The sequence below is a fragment of the Gavialis gangeticus genome, unplaced genomic scaffold (assembly GCF_001723915.1).
Source record: "Gavialis gangeticus isolate Ggan-Ray unplaced genomic scaffold, GavGan_comp1, whole genome shotgun sequence".
NCBI classification, from domain to species: domain Eukaryota; kingdom Metazoa; phylum Chordata; order Crocodylia; family Gavialidae; genus Gavialis; species Gavialis gangeticus.
The window spans coordinates 234,149,804-234,166,793 of NW_017729032.1; the positions used below are offsets into that span (position 1 = coordinate 234,149,804).

Sequence of the window (16,990 nt, forward strand, 5' to 3'; positions counted from 1 at the left end):
CTGGGGGGTGGGGCCAGGGGGGCGCCGCTGTTGTTGGAGCCCGCTGGGCTTCCCATGGGTCCTACTGCCTTTGGTTCCTGTCATTTTTTACAGGAGCCAAGGGCAGAGAAATATTAATTTTCCAAATTTTTTTAGGCGCCCTGTGGGCCGGATAGAATGGCCTTGAGGGCTGGATCCAGCCCGTGGCCCATATTTTGCCCAGCCCTGGTTTAAAACATTTAAAACAAATAAAATGGTGTTTGAAAGTTGCTGAGAAAAGCTTAGAAACATGAAAGCCAAGAACTGAACAAGCTGGATGAAAATACATGTTTTCGTTTCTCAAAATCATTCTATGTTTAGCCATTGTCATGATTTTGGAAGTCTGGCCCATGATTACTGAAAGATTGAAATTATTTTTCTCTCCTTTTAAAGGGTAGACATTTTAGACTTCTTCAATTAAACATAAACTGAGAATATACAGGAAGGACCGTATGTCCTTACACTCTATCTTGGCTCACTCCTTCAAACCCATGTAAGAAGAAAAGTTGGCTTCTTTATATTCTCTAGAATGGTTCTATAGAATGGATGGTTTGCTCTACTTCTGTCTGCCCTTGTAAACTTGTAGCAGTCTCCTACAATGTCATGATTTAGGTAACAAGTTCTAATGTCTTGCTGTTGCCTCAGAATAAGTGATCATTTCTGTAAAGGAAAAACAGAAAATGTCTGGATCTTATGAAAAATGACACTTGTCACTCAGGTGATTCTTACTTTTGATATGTTTTGTGATTCATAGAAGCTTTTAGCTTTCCTTTTTCTTCATTCATGTATGTGCATGTATGGCTAATGATGTGTGCATCTGTGCATTTCAGGAAGGTTCCATGGATAGCTTATATGAGCCAGTCCAAGAGCATCAAGAGTCCAAGGACACTATGAGCATTGACAGCAGGTCTAGCACTCCACTGACCACTTATGTGAAATGGGGCCCACCAGACAGATCCATGTCTTTGGTGAGTAAAAATAAAGTGTAAAGTACCCAATGCACTTTATTCAAAACCATCAGTTGTTTTGTGTATATTTTCCAACAGAGATTGCTTTGGAGTGGGTTTGTTAAACACTTTATTGTTACAAAATTAGACTATGTTATTGTATCTGCTTATAAGTGGTATCCTTTGATATTGATACAGTTGTTGAATCTGTCCTATTTTCCTTCTCAACACATTTCTATCTTCTTCAGCATTATTCAGATCATCTTCAAGAGACTAAACACCCAAGAAATTAAAATAAATGAGGTCTTGGATATCTGTTGGGGGAAAAAATGCCAGCATTTCATCAAAACAAAACAAACAAATGAAAATGAAGAAAAAATTAGGCAAGAATGGGGAAAAAATGTTGCAGTTTTCCTGGTGGGAAAATGATGTAATCCAGCCAGCTCTTCTAATGTTACATTGTGCCATGTCAAAAACTGTGGTACAATTGGGAGACCTCCTGGTTTGCAAACTAGCACAAGGTACAGACAACCAGAGGATAGTCATACAGGGGGAAAAAGGAGAATTTGGTGGACCAGAAGAGGTGAAGGAATAATGTCACTGATGTTGATTTAGGCTCAATATAGTAGATGTGGGCTCACTAACTTTGTGAATGCTGTAGTACTGAGAATAGAAGTGTAGAGACCAAAATCCAAGTGGTCTTTCATTTGGATTGATTATTCATATAGTTGAGCATAGGAAAGAATTAGGTAACTATTCTCACTACTGTGCTCTGTGCAGAATACTTGTTCTCCTTCACCCCCTGTGGTGCCAGCATTTTGAAGTTATTGCTCTGCTAATAAAACACTCTTGGGATCACTGGGAATGAAAGGCATTCAGTAATATAAACCATTGCTTTGTATTTATAATGAATAAAACTAGAGCAACAAAAACTAACCAAAATCTTTCTTAGAAACAAACCCAGTTAAAACCTGGGTGTTTTTCTTTCATAAGCATGGAATGCAGTAAACCATCTATGCAGTGTTTGGGTCTGATATAAAAATTAATTAGTAAAACACAATGTTGACTGTGTCCAATATGAATTGCCAGATATGATTTTCAAACTTTGTAAAGCATTGGGATTAACATACACCAGTTACCTCTCAAAACTGAGGTCAACCTAGTATTAAAGTGCTAACAAAAAGGTTAGCCCAAACCAAGGACTTGATTGTGCAAAGGGTTACAATATCTCTTCCTTGTGTATCTCTTACATGTAGGGAGTTTGCAGGATTAGGGCCAAGGGTAGCAAAGATGTACAAACTGTGGAGGACAATCAACCAGATTTAGTACATGTATATCATGTAAACCACTGAACTATGCAATACTCCCCACCTGGATCTTTCTTCCATCCTTCTCTCCTTGTTTTCAACCTCAGTCACGAAGGAATGAGTTCTACTTTCCTGTCTCTATCAGGTTTTATTTCAGATGCGTGGATTTCTTCTTATAATCAAAATTCTACTCTATTAGTTCTATACTAATCCAACTCCTATTTATTCTTCTAGATAAAAGTACAATGACTACCATATTTCCCAGGGGTCAACACCAATATGCCGAGTGAGAAATCCTGTGACCCCAGTAACCTCTCAATCATTGCAGCTATAGGGCACCTGATATTTTTCTTTCTTACTTGACCTCTGACACCACCTAAAGTGACTCACTCCCTCACTTTAGCTATGGGATGCCAGTAGTAGTCAAAAAAGATCTGTCCTTATAAAGGCTCAAAAAGAACTCATTCTTTAACTGGGCACTTTGCTCACCAACAAGCATTCATGCCAGGTGGAAACTAGCACAACCGTTTTGAGCCAGAGGATGCAAAATGATGCAAAAAGAGGTATAGCACCCGGAGTGAACAGAGTCTTTATTTGGTAATACTATGTGTGTTCTTTGTTTTTTTCAGAAAACAAATGGGTAATTTTAAAAGGGTTTTGTTTGTTTTTACAATTTTTGTTCTTGTATATTAATTGTACTAAAGGATGGGAAAGGTGAGGAGAGGAAGTAGAAAGGGATTAGCTAAAAAAGAAACTGAAGGAAGGAAGGGAAGTCCAGATACTAACAGAAGCCATAGAAACCAATCTATTTTTGGCATGGTAAGAAGAGTATTTTACCAAGGCAATTTAAGATGTAATGGAGTAAGGCAACACATTTCTGAATGGACACCTTGTTAAAATTTGGAGAGCATATTGCTGGATAGAAAAATGTAGAAGATGGGTGGAATTCAACTATACAAAAAATTGTCCTTGCAAATAGTCATTTATTGAAATGCTGGGTAAATCTATCAATTAAGCTGTCACTTACGAATGTTATTCTTTTTCCTGTTCTTTTTTCTGAAAAGTATCTATTCTAAAGAAGCAAAATTATAGGTGCAGACTTATGAAAACTGTGAAAAAAAATTAAATCTCAATGCTAAAAAATATAAAATATCAAGTAAATGGTCTGGGGTCTACTGTTTCCCAAATAATAATTTGGGAAACACCTTAGCCTTTGAAGACCAAAGTATTACTGGTATAACATTTCATGATGAACAGCTGAAGGGCTCTGATGTGATCCTCCAGCAGGGAACAACAATCAGCTGACTAGTGCTCCAAGCCATGAAAACACCCAGCTCTTCAGCTCCCTTTGGACTAGCAATAGGATGCAATTCGGGTAGGATCCCTGATCCCACAATCACAGCTCACAGATGGCATATCAGGAGGTGTGACTATGGGGATCAGGGATTGGCCCCATCACCCTGGATACTAGAAAAGGCAATATGTTTATGCTAATCTACAGAACAAGCAGAAAAACAAGTAAAAGGCCTAGAGGAAGACACAGAAAAGATGCCTTTAAATGTATTCAGGAAACTTGTCAAATAAAAGGCTACAAAAATTAAGCTGGGCAAGCACAGTTATATGGAAAGCCATAAAAAATGTCAGCTTTGTGGCAACCAGCTTGAGTATAGCAAGTGTCTAGCATTTGGGTAAAAATGTAGAAGCTGTAATAAACTGAATCATTATGCTTAAATGTACAGAGGAAACAGGAACATATGTCTAATAAGTGCAGAAACAGTCTTGTATGTGGAAGAAGACTAGTTGAGTAAAAACATTTTTAAAAGAACACTTTCCCTTACAAGAAGTGAACTTCTGTCAGAGATGGCAGTAGCCAAATTTTTCAGTGTATTAGATGCATCAACAGGTGTTTGGCAAATCTCTTTGGATGCAGAGAGTTCAAAGATCTTCACTTTAAACACCCCATTTAGCCTTCTTAAGACTATCTTTTGGAATACGCTCAGCTCATTTCACCATACAGTGAGCCAGAAGCTAGAGGGTCTAGCAGGTGTGGTGTCACTGAACATCAACAACAACTGAGAAAAGTACTGGATATTGTAAGACCTAACAACCTGAAAATGAATAAGGACAAACATCTGTTTCAAACAACAGGAATGACATATTTGGTGAGAAAATGACCTCAGAAGAAATATTAGCTGATGACTCAAATGTTCCGGTCATACTGAACATGCAAAACCTGAAAATAAAAAGAGAATTCACATGTTCCCTAAGGAATCTTGTTTATAAGGGCATGAAATGGGCCTGGATGCCACAGTATAAGAGCAAATTTAATGATCTAAAATACCTTTTGACACCAGACTCCATGATTCAATTTTTTGACCCATTAAAAGACTTCAAATTCTTCACAGATGACTCAAAAGATGGATCGGAAACAGTACTATTGCAGTACTGCGAACTGGTTGTTTTCCAGTCTCATGTGCATTTAGGACTATGACAGCTGCAGAAAAATTATATGTACAAATTGAAAAAGAGACCCGTGGCCTGGCTTATGGATGTACATGATTCTGTGAGTTACTATACAGTCAGAGATTTACTGCAGAAATAGATTACAAACCACTGATTGAAATATTCAGAAAAGGAATTAGAGATGCATGACCAAGAATGCTACAGCTATTTCTGAAATTGCAGAAGTATGATACAACCCTGGAGCTCTAACCTGGATATGACTTGGTGATGGCAGACACACTTTTAAGAACATACTAGGTGTGTTTACACGAGATGCTAAAAGTGCAGTAGACTAATTCTACCGTGCATTAGTATGTCATGGTGAAAGTAGAATTAGTCTACTGTACATTAGTGCCACTTAAAAGACATTTGCCAATGCTACTGCGCAGTAGTATGGATTACTGTTCATTTAGTGCCTGTTATTACAGGTACTAAACTTACTGTGCAGTAATTACAGTGCATTAATGCATGTGTAGACATGAGCACCTTCTATCAAGTAGTTCTTAATCTGATGATCTGGTGCAAAATAATTAAAACATCATGCAATGTATCTCCAGGCATTTGAGATGAACTGGTGATGAAAATGGCTAAAAATGAAAGACTGCGAGAAGTGATACAAGAAAGGAAGAAAAAAAATCACCATTTTTGACCCACATATTTCAAAATTAAAATGAACTCTCAGTGATCCCACAAGTACTCATAAAGCATATACAGGCTCTGATTCCTACAGTGATGAGAGAGAAAATTTCAGAATGAATACATGAAAGACAGGTGGGAATGACCATATGAAAAAAAGGAAGCAGAGATGTTATCTTTTGGCTACAGATGAACACTGATATTGAAGACATGGTGAGGCAGTGTGGAGGACATCAGAAGTACAGGGATGCCCAGCAAAAAGAACCAATGAGAGTCCTTAAGCAACTTGCTATTCCATGGGCAAAGTAGGAACCGATCTGTTCAGTTTGGGAAGACATGACCACCTGATTATGAGAGATTATTCTACTAATTTCACAGAATGTCACTTGAGACTACCACAGTGGCAACATTTGTCAGCCATATTAAACTAATATTTGCATGTCATGGGATCCCAAGAATTGTAATTTAATTTCAACAATAGGGAATTTTGATATTTTGCTTAAATGTATGATTTTCATCATGAAACATCAGTCTCAATTACCCTCAAGGCAATGGACTGGCAGACTGTGGAATACACATTGTGAAGAACCTATTGAAAAAATCGATGAAGGAAGAAGAAGATCCCTGCTTGGTACTACTTAATTACAGAGCTACACTTCTGCAATGTGGAAAATCACCTGTGGAACTTCTGTAGAACAGGCATATAAAAACTTGGCTACCTGACCTGGGCCAGAAATGAAGGGTCTGCGAAAGAGTGCACAATAGTAGGGAAAAGATTGGGAATGTACAGAAAGATGCAGAATAACAATAAAGGGTCAAGATTCTATACAAATTTGGCAAGATGGAACACTGGCCATTTAAAGTTACAGTAATCAAGGAGGAGTCATCTCACTCATACTTGGTGACCAGAGGTGTAATGGTCAAAATATTTTGACATCTCAAAATATTTGACAATGAGGGTTGATATAAGCAAAATAGGAACAGAGACACCAGTTGAAAATAAGACACAAGTTGACTCAGAATGTGACCAGGAGACTGAACAGTCAAATGCAGACAAGAACACAGACAAAGACGAGCTGTGATACAGTAAAGCTGGAACATTGCAGAAACAGCCAAGGAGACTGAGAAGTGTTAGTTTATGTTTGTAATAGTTGTTATTTTAATGTCGTTAGCATAGTTAGGTTGTTTGAAAAAGGAGGAAGATACGACATAGAGTGAATCCTCTTGGACATACAGAGCATCCAGGAAATGTGGTATTCCATAATTGCAGAACTCTGGGTGAGGTCAGCAGGAACTTCCAAATAAGGGAAAGGGAGTCACCCAGCCACAAGACCCTTGGAAGGGCAGTAGCAACACCATTACCTCTTCAGTGTAAATAGTTGCATATACGTTTCTGTAAAAAATAAAGAACTGTTTCCATGTTACATGTGTGCAGATGGCAGTATTGCCATTGCCAAGATAGTGCATGCTGGGAAGTCTCATTAGAGCAGGTGGTTATTTGAATCTCAGAGATCTAGAGCAAAAAATGAATTTGGTATTTCTCCTGAAATCCCTTGTAGTGATAGAGTTTTCCTTTTTGAAGAAAGAGGATTTTTTCCCCATTATGTAAGTTGCAGATGGCATATGAGTTCATACAGAGAAATGAATTTTCTTTCTCATTTTTTTTTTTAACCTACCTCCCCTTTTAAATGAAGCTGTATTCGTAGTGCTGGTGAAAGATTCTAACCTGAGAACCCTAGAGACTTAAATCCTCTGTGAATGCTCTGAACAAGACAAAGAATGGAAATTTCTCTGGCAAGGGCATTATACAGCTTCCTTTACATAGAACAGCAAAAGCAATAATTTGAGCTTCCCCCCTTTACCTTGTCAGTGTACCTCAACTTGTCTGGGTGACACCACTTCAACTGTATTTTAGAAAATAATTAGATTGAAATACGATAGTGACGTATACATAGAGTCTGACTAAAGAAAAATATGATTTCTTATTCTCTAAGCAACAGAGCAACATATTGCTAATATGTCTGCATAACTAGCCAAAAATAAGCATATGTGAAAAGCATGTTTTACATGTAGCTGTTTCTTCAAAGAAACTCGTCTCTAACGTGGCTCTGCCAGGTCTTTTCTGCCTCTGTAGGCAAAAAAAGATACTTCAGTTGTGTGGCTACAACAATATTACAGGACTCTATTGCAACATGACTACTCGCATAATGTAGGTGGGGCCTTAAAGAGCATTTTGGCCTTCAGGTCCATACAGCCTTAGCCTCCGCAGATGAGACTATTAGCCACAATGCCAGTTAGTAACAGTTGTGCTAATGTTTTAGGGATGCTTATCTGTAGGAACTGGACTTAGCTGAAACAAATTCAAAATGTAAATTAATTGAACTCAGAGCTTTGGGCTCAGCTACAATACTGTCATACATATGATATATAACTTCACACTGCAATTCTGGCACTTCCTAATAGATGACTAATAAAGATTATCCTTTAAGTTGTAGAACTACTGTAGAGACAGATTCACAACATCCAGCTCCGTACTGAAAAACTGCTTAAGTCCCAGAGTGAGAATCAAGGGTGGAGTAACAATCTAATCTTTTTTTTTTTTTTACTTGGTGTGGTTGGATTGATTCAGATTCTTCATTATTTTAATGTAGGGTTGGGCCGCAGAACTAAATAAAAAATAATCAACCTGTCCAACAAAACTGTTTATTTTCACTGAGCCAGACTAGAGAAGCAGATGGGTTTTACTGTTGATGTGCATTAGAAAATCCAAGATATTAATCTGTACAAATTGCATCAAAACCATTTTGCATATTGTTCAGTGAGGCTTTTTTTTCAGAATGGCACTGGATTGTCCACTAAAGATGCATGCTCAACAGTAAACAGAATAATCTATCATTTTGGCCCTTGCTCACCCATGTCATATATTTTAGTTTCCCTAACTGGAATATTTTAGAAATGTTGCACTTGAGTTTCACCAATTAAAATTCAACATCAATAAAAATGCTGCTAAATCAGTAAAGCAAACTGCTGAGGCACCAGGAATTAATAAGAGGCTTGCACAGCTTGTTGTAGGGTTTGTTTTGTTGTGTTTTGAAGGAGGACTCAGTTCAGTAGTTAACTAAAAATAACAACTAAATGCTGTGTCACTGTGCTAGCTGTAAAATCAACATGGTTATATATAAAATAGTCTCTGAAAGTGGAAAACAAGATTAGGGATGACGTTTTAGCCAGTAAGTCCTGTGGAAAAATGCTGCTGAGGTCAAAGGACTGTGTATAATCTTATCTGCTATTTCAAGCATATGAGTTACTAGACCTACACCTTAGAGGGAGCCATTAAGCTTATTAACTGATCACTTGTACTTCTCTCTCATTTTTACATCCATCACTCAGCTTCTGTAGGATGCTCCCCATCACATGAAAAGATCTGACTATAGGACCTATTTATGCATTTTCAGCAGTGTGCACGCTTAAGTGCTCTGCTCAGTTGGTATGGTCTTAAGCCAGGTGCTTAAATGCTAAACTGGGAGTCAATCAAAGCTCATACCATGTATTTAATCTGTATGAGTCCCCATGGAAAGTTGGCACCTGGTGGTAAACTATTTCTTCTTGAGGGTCACTTCTTTCTCTGCCCAACTGCTGCAGCTGTGGGCAGAGAAGGTGTTCAAAACTGATCCCACTTCTGGTAAAGGACTGGGTTTGTAGCAGAGTATCCTCAAGAAGAGGCCTTTGGCCATGGAATAAGTTTCATTGAATGGGTCAAAACTAGTCCTGATTTGCTGACCTGAGCATGCAGATATTTGAGGAGAGACCTGCAAAGATGGTCATTTGTAAGGAATCAGATCTGAAAAAGGAGTAGAGGAGAACAGTTTTGTGTTGTGCTGGCTGTTGAATTTTATTTCTGTTTGTTATGTACCTTATGGCAGGGGCATCGAATGGGCTAAACAGGTTCATCCTTTTTCTTTCTTATCCTACATAAACAAACAAAAATGCAAACTTGCCTGAGCCCTGTTAGGCTATGTACAAGTAAGTGTTATATTTAGATTGATCTAACCACAGTTAAGTTGTTCTAAATGTCTGTATGCAGATGTTCACAGGGCATAGGTCATCCTAAAAATAGCATGCCCAATCTAAAGTTAGTACACCTCTGAGGTATACTAACTTTAGATTGATAAGGGGTTAACCTGACCTAGTAATCCCCACACACATTCACAGCACAGCCCCAGCACTGGGAAAACCCAGCTTGCCACAGTCCCAGGGCTATGCTGTTCTTACTCCCAGGACCCTGATGGGTTATTTTTAACCCTCCTGACTATGTCCTCTTGGCCTAGGCAACTCCCCTCACCCCTGCCATGGATATGCCAGTCTCCACAATCCCTGGTGGCTGGACATAGATGATAAAAGTTCAATCTGACAGAGATCATAAAGGCTATTTCATCAATGATAGATCCTTCAAATCGTTACTTTCTATGGTTTGATGTTTCATTCTCCTACCTGAAGAGTTGATGTATTTCTTAAGCCTTTTCAAAAAGAATACCTTGATCACGAAGACAATTTCATTTGTTTTTTGTCATTCTGCAGTTGTCAGATGCCATGGGTTCCACCCATTTTTATGATGTCATCAGCTTCCCACTGTATCCGAAAAATGCCAAATGACTTATCAGTTTTTCAGAGTTATTGCTAGCAAAATGAAAATCAATCATAGTACCTTCCTTAATCTACAATGTTATAATGGGCATTTGATTTCAGGTGTGCTACAGAGAGGACCATTCAACTAAAACAATCATCCCTCTCCTGCCACCTTGCAACTCTCACAGCAACAGGCTTTCTAGACAAGCATTAAAGGAGTCCATTCTTTCTTAAATCAGTATTTAAAATGTTGCCCTTCTATCAGAGTCATTTAATGAAAATACTTAGGAAAGGGATTATTGGTATAATAATGATAACAACATGTGTACAAGGATTTTGGTATGGTCAAGAATGGCAGCGTTCTATACTTCAGAGAAGGACTGCCTCCATTAAAAACAACATTATTTCTGAATTTTTGTGAATATATATTTTAGCTTCTTTGTAATATTGATTCAGTTTTTCTGAAATGGATTTTTAGAAAGATTTACTTTGCATATTCTCCTGTAAAGTTGTTGGGGTTTGTCTTTTTTGTGGGGGAAAGGAGGAGGTTATCAGTGTAATTATACCCTTAAAATGGAGGCTGAAAGTAGTAATAAACTGTTTCATTTTTTGCTCTCCTAAAAGATTTCTGTAGCGTATTTTCTTACATTTGTAAGTGAAAAATATACTGTTTGTAATTGCTGGCCAGAGATCTGAAACCCTGAGAACTGAAAATCAAGTTGCATTGTTTTTTGTTTTTTCTTTACTATCACAGCAGTAAAGATTTTGCAATTAAAACCTAGTCAGGAATTTTGCTCATGAAGTGGTACAAGTCCATCTCATTCCCCCATAGCTACAATGATATTCTAATGCAAACAATAATATTTTTGTGTGTGTGTGAAAAGCATGCCAATCTATCTTGGACATGGCATGAATACATTTTGCTATCCTTATGCTGTCATTTTCAATTAGTACCAATCAATAATACTATATTCATTACCCCTGCATGTCCTAAATCAGGTAAAGTCTAGCTGGATTTTAAGAGAGCTCTGAAACATGAATCTCACATGTTAAGAGCAAGCAGTTTGCTGCCAATAGAGAAGAAACCTCAAGTTTCTCAGATATAAATGTTCATTCTTTCCAGAAGGATGGATAGACAGAGGTTCAGTATTTCTCTCTTTGAAAGGGGGATGTTCAGAGTTAATTTCAAATGTCCGCTCCATATTCTGTTGGATTTAACATTCCCTCATTTCTAATCTAGGAATGAAAAGTCTCTGATATCAATATAAACAATCTATATTGACAACTTTCATTTCAAAGAGATGGATTCTGGATAAGGAACAGCTGTTTGGAACAGCGGGCTACAAGGCAGAGCTACAACTCAGTACAAAATAAAGAGCTACTATGGATTTGTAGAGTATTTAATTTTGAATTATATTGACCTATGGCCTATGACTCCTAAGAACAGTCCTTCTTCTAGAGAACAGTATTGAAATAAACACCTTGATATCTTATAGCCATTTTTGACACTGCTTCCATAAGGAACTCTTGGTTATGTTACTCCAATGATTTCCAAAGTGTGTCTCATAAGAGGAATGGAAGTGTGCCACAGGAACCCCCTGTGTGCGGAGGTAAATGCTCTCCTCCCCTGTCCAGCATCCCATGTCTGCCCCAACTACTCCAGTAGTAACTGTGGCTTTTCCACTGGGGGCTGCCTTCAGGCATCCTCTGTGCTGCCCATGTTCTCCTTTCCTCTCTCCCCTGCTTCCTCTCCCAATCCCAGCAGCAGCTGGCAGGCAGATATGTCCATGGACAATGCTGGTCTTTGCAGCCCAGCTCACCCCCTCAACTCCTCCCACATTCCTGGGGCCAGCAGGAGAGGCTGTGGGGATAGTTCCAGTATGTGAGACCCTACCTCATTGGCAGGGGCTGTCCATGACCCTGAGGTACAAATGGGGGGTCTGGAAGGGGCTAACAGTGGAAAAATCAAGACACAGGAGGGTTAAGGCTTGCCCCTGCCACTCGTAAGTGGCATTAGCTAGTTCAGTGATTCTCATTTTTTGAGCCTCAAGGCCCCCATCCATATCTTTTCTGAAATATATATGCACACAAACCACATTTTTGGGTATGAGTAATATGTGCTCTCAATTTTAATCCAAAAAAAATGTGCGACCAAGGTATCAAAAGCTTGGGAAACACCATGTTACTCTTTCACCTATTCCCTATAAACTCTAGAAATGGAGGAAAGTAAACAGAGTTCTTCTCAAGAGTTGTGGCTTCCCCTGTATCTGAAATAGCATCATAAATTCGCTGTAATTAATACCCATGAAAACTCCCTAGTTTTTCATGTAGTATTTTCTGTGGGACACACTATTTTTGCTTGATAGATACTGTGATGAGGGGGCAAGTCTGAAACCTTTAGGAAGATTGTCTTTTATCTGGAGAAATTCCAGACCTTGCTTTAGTCAAAAGTACATTATTAATTTCGGTTTGTGATATAGAATCCTGTATGTTAGGACCCGAGCTAATCTAACACAGCCATCTCTTTGAGGGCTGCAGAACAATCTCATACCTGTGCCTAAGGCTAAAATATTGTGCTTTTATCCACAATGCATTAATCTTAAATTGCATGTAATATTTCAAAGCAGATATTGAACATTGTGCACTTTTTTATCTGTGTACTATACCTGTGTGCAAACCCAGGCCATGTACAGACATTCAGTTCCTATTAGGAAAGTCTACTGGGGAATCACCAAAAGTGACCACTCTGGGAAAAAATAACTGGGAAAAACAAGGGTTAAATTGCTCCCAAGAGAGTTTCTCCTGGGAGGGTGAATGCCTGTATACTTTCCCTTTTGAAAGAAGCCACAGCACAGTCCTCCAGCATCCCAGGGTGCTTTGTTCCTGGGCTTTCCCCTTTCTTCCCCGAAGTGTGTCACTTAGGCTAGATTCTACTGCTCCAGCCAAGCAGGGAGCAGAATATGTCCTCTTTGCAATACCTACATTGCACTGCAGGGAGACACAGGCTGACCCTGAGCAGATTGGATCAGCAAGTCAAGGCTGCTCTGTGCACTGCTGCCATCTGTCTCCAGGCAGACTGAGGAAGCCTGAAGATCACCCCAAGATGTTGTAAAGGGGATCTGTAGCTGCACAGCATCAGCACTGTAAGTTTTCTGCTCTTCTCAGGAGTTTAGTATGTGAGTGTCTGCTCAGGTAAGTCTTTCTACCCGGAAGACAAACGCAGGAGAATTCTCCCAGATCTTTTGGATTGGGTGCGCAGCCCCAGTGATGCATAACACTCTTGGGGAACCTCCCCCCCCATGTATAATAATCAAAATTCACACGTCAAGACACTTAAAAGACCTCTTATACCCAACTAAAACATCTCACCCAATCTATAATTAAATATTTCCATTCTTACCCAGTCTACAAGAAAGGCTTAATACAAGTATTGTTCCTCTCCATTCCTTTTTCTTCTTACCTCTAGTAGGTTTTACACTGGGAAAAGACAACACAAATGGAAGGGAAAAGAGCAAAAACAAAATGCTCTTTTTTATACTTAATTATTTTATGGATTCTTGTCATATAGTATGGGCTACTTTCCTAGATACTGTTATCATGGTCAAATTATAAAAATGTTGGTTTAGCTGGTAATAACTGAAAATAGTAGCTGAAAATAACTAAAACAAACAAAACTGTAGGTATGTGGGGAAATATTTTTCCTTCTTTAATGTGTGTCGCTGTGTCTCCAGTAGAAGTAACGTCCATCATGGGAAATTTACCATCTTATGCTTCCAATGCTGGCAGCAATAGACATGAAATTGATTTATTGTCCTGTCATTTTGTCTAAAGAGGTGTCAAAAGAGTATCTTGATCAGATATCCTGTTCTATCCTGGTTTGATTTTTGGAGCCTTTCCTATCATTAAATTCAGGACCCAGGATGACTCCAACTAACTTTAAAAAGGTTAGGATTTCACTCCTCAGAGTTTCTTGCTATTTTTTCAAAAAACCTCATTCCTATGCATGTAACCAATGACATAAACCTTGCATCTTTCTTCTCATGTCCCAAACCAAATTCTGTTGCCGTGGGCAGGTATAACCTATACAGGTGTTTTGTTTTTGAGAGGCAATATTTATAAAAATAATTTTATACAAGAAATATGGCATTGGCTGGTTAATAAAGGCAATGTGGTCAATTTTTTTCTAGGTGTTGTGATTGTTAAGTTTCAGTTTTGGAGCCTTGCATACTCAGTTGGTATCAGTTCAGGAATTTTGAAAAGTAAATCATTTAGACACTAACTACATATCTTTCTATGGTACAATACCTCCCTAAGCTAAACTATTTTTTTAAAGTGTATCAAACTCAATAATGAAAAAAATATAAAACTTTGCTTGTCTTAATTGTAAGTTAAATTACGTACATGTATAAACATTCTTGATTTTCAAAAATTATGTCTCTTCTGTCTTTATTTTTAAAGGAATTTTCTGACTTTGAAAACACCCTGACCAAAAAGAGAAAGTAAGTTCAGATGATTTTTAGTTCCATGGAGTGTCAATATTTTTGTCTGTACCTTTCAGCCTTCCCATTTTATTATGTCTCTTACTTGTGATTTAATTTACATATAATATCTGTATTAATGTCTCTGAATAGAAAACAAGTGACAAGCTTGGAATGCATTACTAAAGCTCTTTGACATCATTTGCTCATGTCCACAAAGCTTCTTTTCAAAATAACAGAACCAGAGCATCCAACATCAAATAATGTTAGTCCTCATTAATCTGAGCTTGGCTTACCATATGTCTGATTCTCTAAAAGATTGAAATGGTAACCCATTTCATGGCATGTTTGTACCATTGACCCCATAATCTTTAGAAGATGGGTTGTTTTTAATCCAAATAAAAAATTAGTTTACAAAATTACTTGGATTAACCAAGTCAGACCATATTTTATCCAGTGTATCTGTGACAGCACCGTGGTTCAAGTAAATTGTGTATCAGACAACGTTATCATTTGGGCTAATGACCTCTAAGTATTAATAGTTCAGTGAGGAGAGGAATATATTTTTTGAAAATTCATTTTGTCTTGATCTTACAGTTTATTGCATTAATAGAATGGTCTATTTCAAATGAAATTTCATCTGATGGAATGTTGGACTGAGATTTAATCTGCCTGTCTGTAACAGACAGGAAAATCCCTAGATACTATAGGATCATATACCGTATTCACTCAAGTGGGGGTTTCCCCCATGCTGAATGGGGGGGGAAACTTTTCTTGGATTTGAATACAAGGAGAGTCAGGGCCAAAGTGAGACAAACAGCAGCTGCCTGCCCCTGCCCCTACCTGACCTCTATAGCTTCTGCTCCTTCCTGCCCCTGCAGCCTCTTCCCCCTCCCTTCCCTTACTGAGAGGTGTGACTCCAGCTCTCGCTAGATTCCACCCCAGGGCATGGAGCACTTAGGAGCTGAAGAATGGGCAGGCAGGATTCGGGGGGGAAGAAGTGAGTGGGAGGTAGAGGGCAAGGGGGACAGCTGCCCCCCTGCCACTGCTTTCTCCTCTGTAGCAGTGGGAGAGACAAATTTAAAACAACCTTCCAACAATTCTACGCCTGGAAAATTATAACAAATTTATAATTTTTCTATATATGGATCTAATTATTGGGGGTCATCTTTAAACTTGAAGTCAACTTGGATTCAGGTAAATGTGGTAAATAGGTTTTTTGTTTTAAAATATTGGCTGCATTAACTTCAGAGTATTAGTGTTATGAATAGATTTTTCTGAGAAATTCTAATTAACACACCAAAGATTTTGAAGAAACAGTAAGAGCTCTATTGCTTTGGTAGCTGATCTTGCTCTGCTATTTGTCAAAAAGTAAAAATACTGTTTCACAAGCAATTTCTCAACGGCAGGCAAAGATTCTGATTAATGAGGCATTATTTGTTGTATTCAAGTAATTACCATGTTACCAGGAAAGTCTCACATTTAAAAAATTTCATGAAGTTTAACATACATGGTTATTTGTATGTCATATCCATGTTATTTGTGGTTCCTTCATTATTATACATTTTCAGTAACTCTGATCACTTAGAACAGTAACATGAGACTGAGGTGACCAACCACATGGTGCAAACAGCACCAATGTGATAATCCAAGTTGTCAACTTGCAGACTGCAAAAAGATTCATCCAGTCTATTTAGCTAGTAATTAATCAGTAGGAAGAAAATCAAGGCCAGATACTATTCCACTTGTTAGGCACCTAAACGCAAACCTATTCCATCTACTTGAGTCCCTGTAAAAAGAGTTTTTTTATGATTTAGGGTTAAAACTCAGATGACATCTCATTGAAAGAGATGAATCAGTGGTTCTCCACAGATGTGAGTGAGGGAGAATAAGATCACACATAAGTGCCTAAGGATTATTTTGTTAAGAGTAGTTTGACCATTTCAGTGCTTATATGCGAATGCTACCATAGAAATTCTGTTTGAATGTGGCCCAGAGAACAATAACTCAGACAATTATTTTGGGGTAAGCTAGATAAAATGGACTTATCATATACTTCTTTAATTGTGATTTATACAGGCAAATGGCTACATATGGATGTAGGTAGATTGAATTAGCACAGTGTGTTTGTATATTGATATGCCAAAAAGAGATATCAGATTTAGGCATAAGATGTGTATCTAGATTTTGGAGAGCATCATGTTAAATTTGTTTAGATGCAGAGCTTATGTTTAGTCCATTGCTGAGGCACCAAATTCCAGATTGTAAAGTCTGCTAAGGCTCTGGGATGTTTCAGGTCATCCCTACAAGATGTCAATTGGCCTTTTCAGTGGGCTCTTTGACTATATTGTCAATGTTTCATTCCAGAAAGAGACTCTAACAACCATATTTTCAGAAGAAATATCTATAAAGCCAAGAAATCCCTATGTAGAAAGTGTGCTTGTATATGTTCAGAGGAAGTGTGTGGGGGGGGGGG

At 38.2% G+C, this 16,990-nt stretch overlaps 1 protein-coding gene across 1 annotated transcript in view; it reads left to right on the forward strand.

The window, feature by feature from the left end:
- The window catches only part of LOC109303288 (SAM domain-containing protein SAMSN-1-like), a 187,674-nt gene that overhangs the window by 18,582 nt on the left and 152,102 nt on the right, over window positions 1-16,990 (forward strand). Inside the window, exons 2-3 of the mRNA XM_019525469.1 lie at window positions 849-986; window positions 14,495-14,535. Of these exons, the coding sequence (XP_019381014.1) occupies window positions 849-986; window positions 14,495-14,535 (179 nt within the window). The remainder of the gene's footprint in view (window positions 1-848; window positions 987-14,494; window positions 14,536-16,990) is intronic.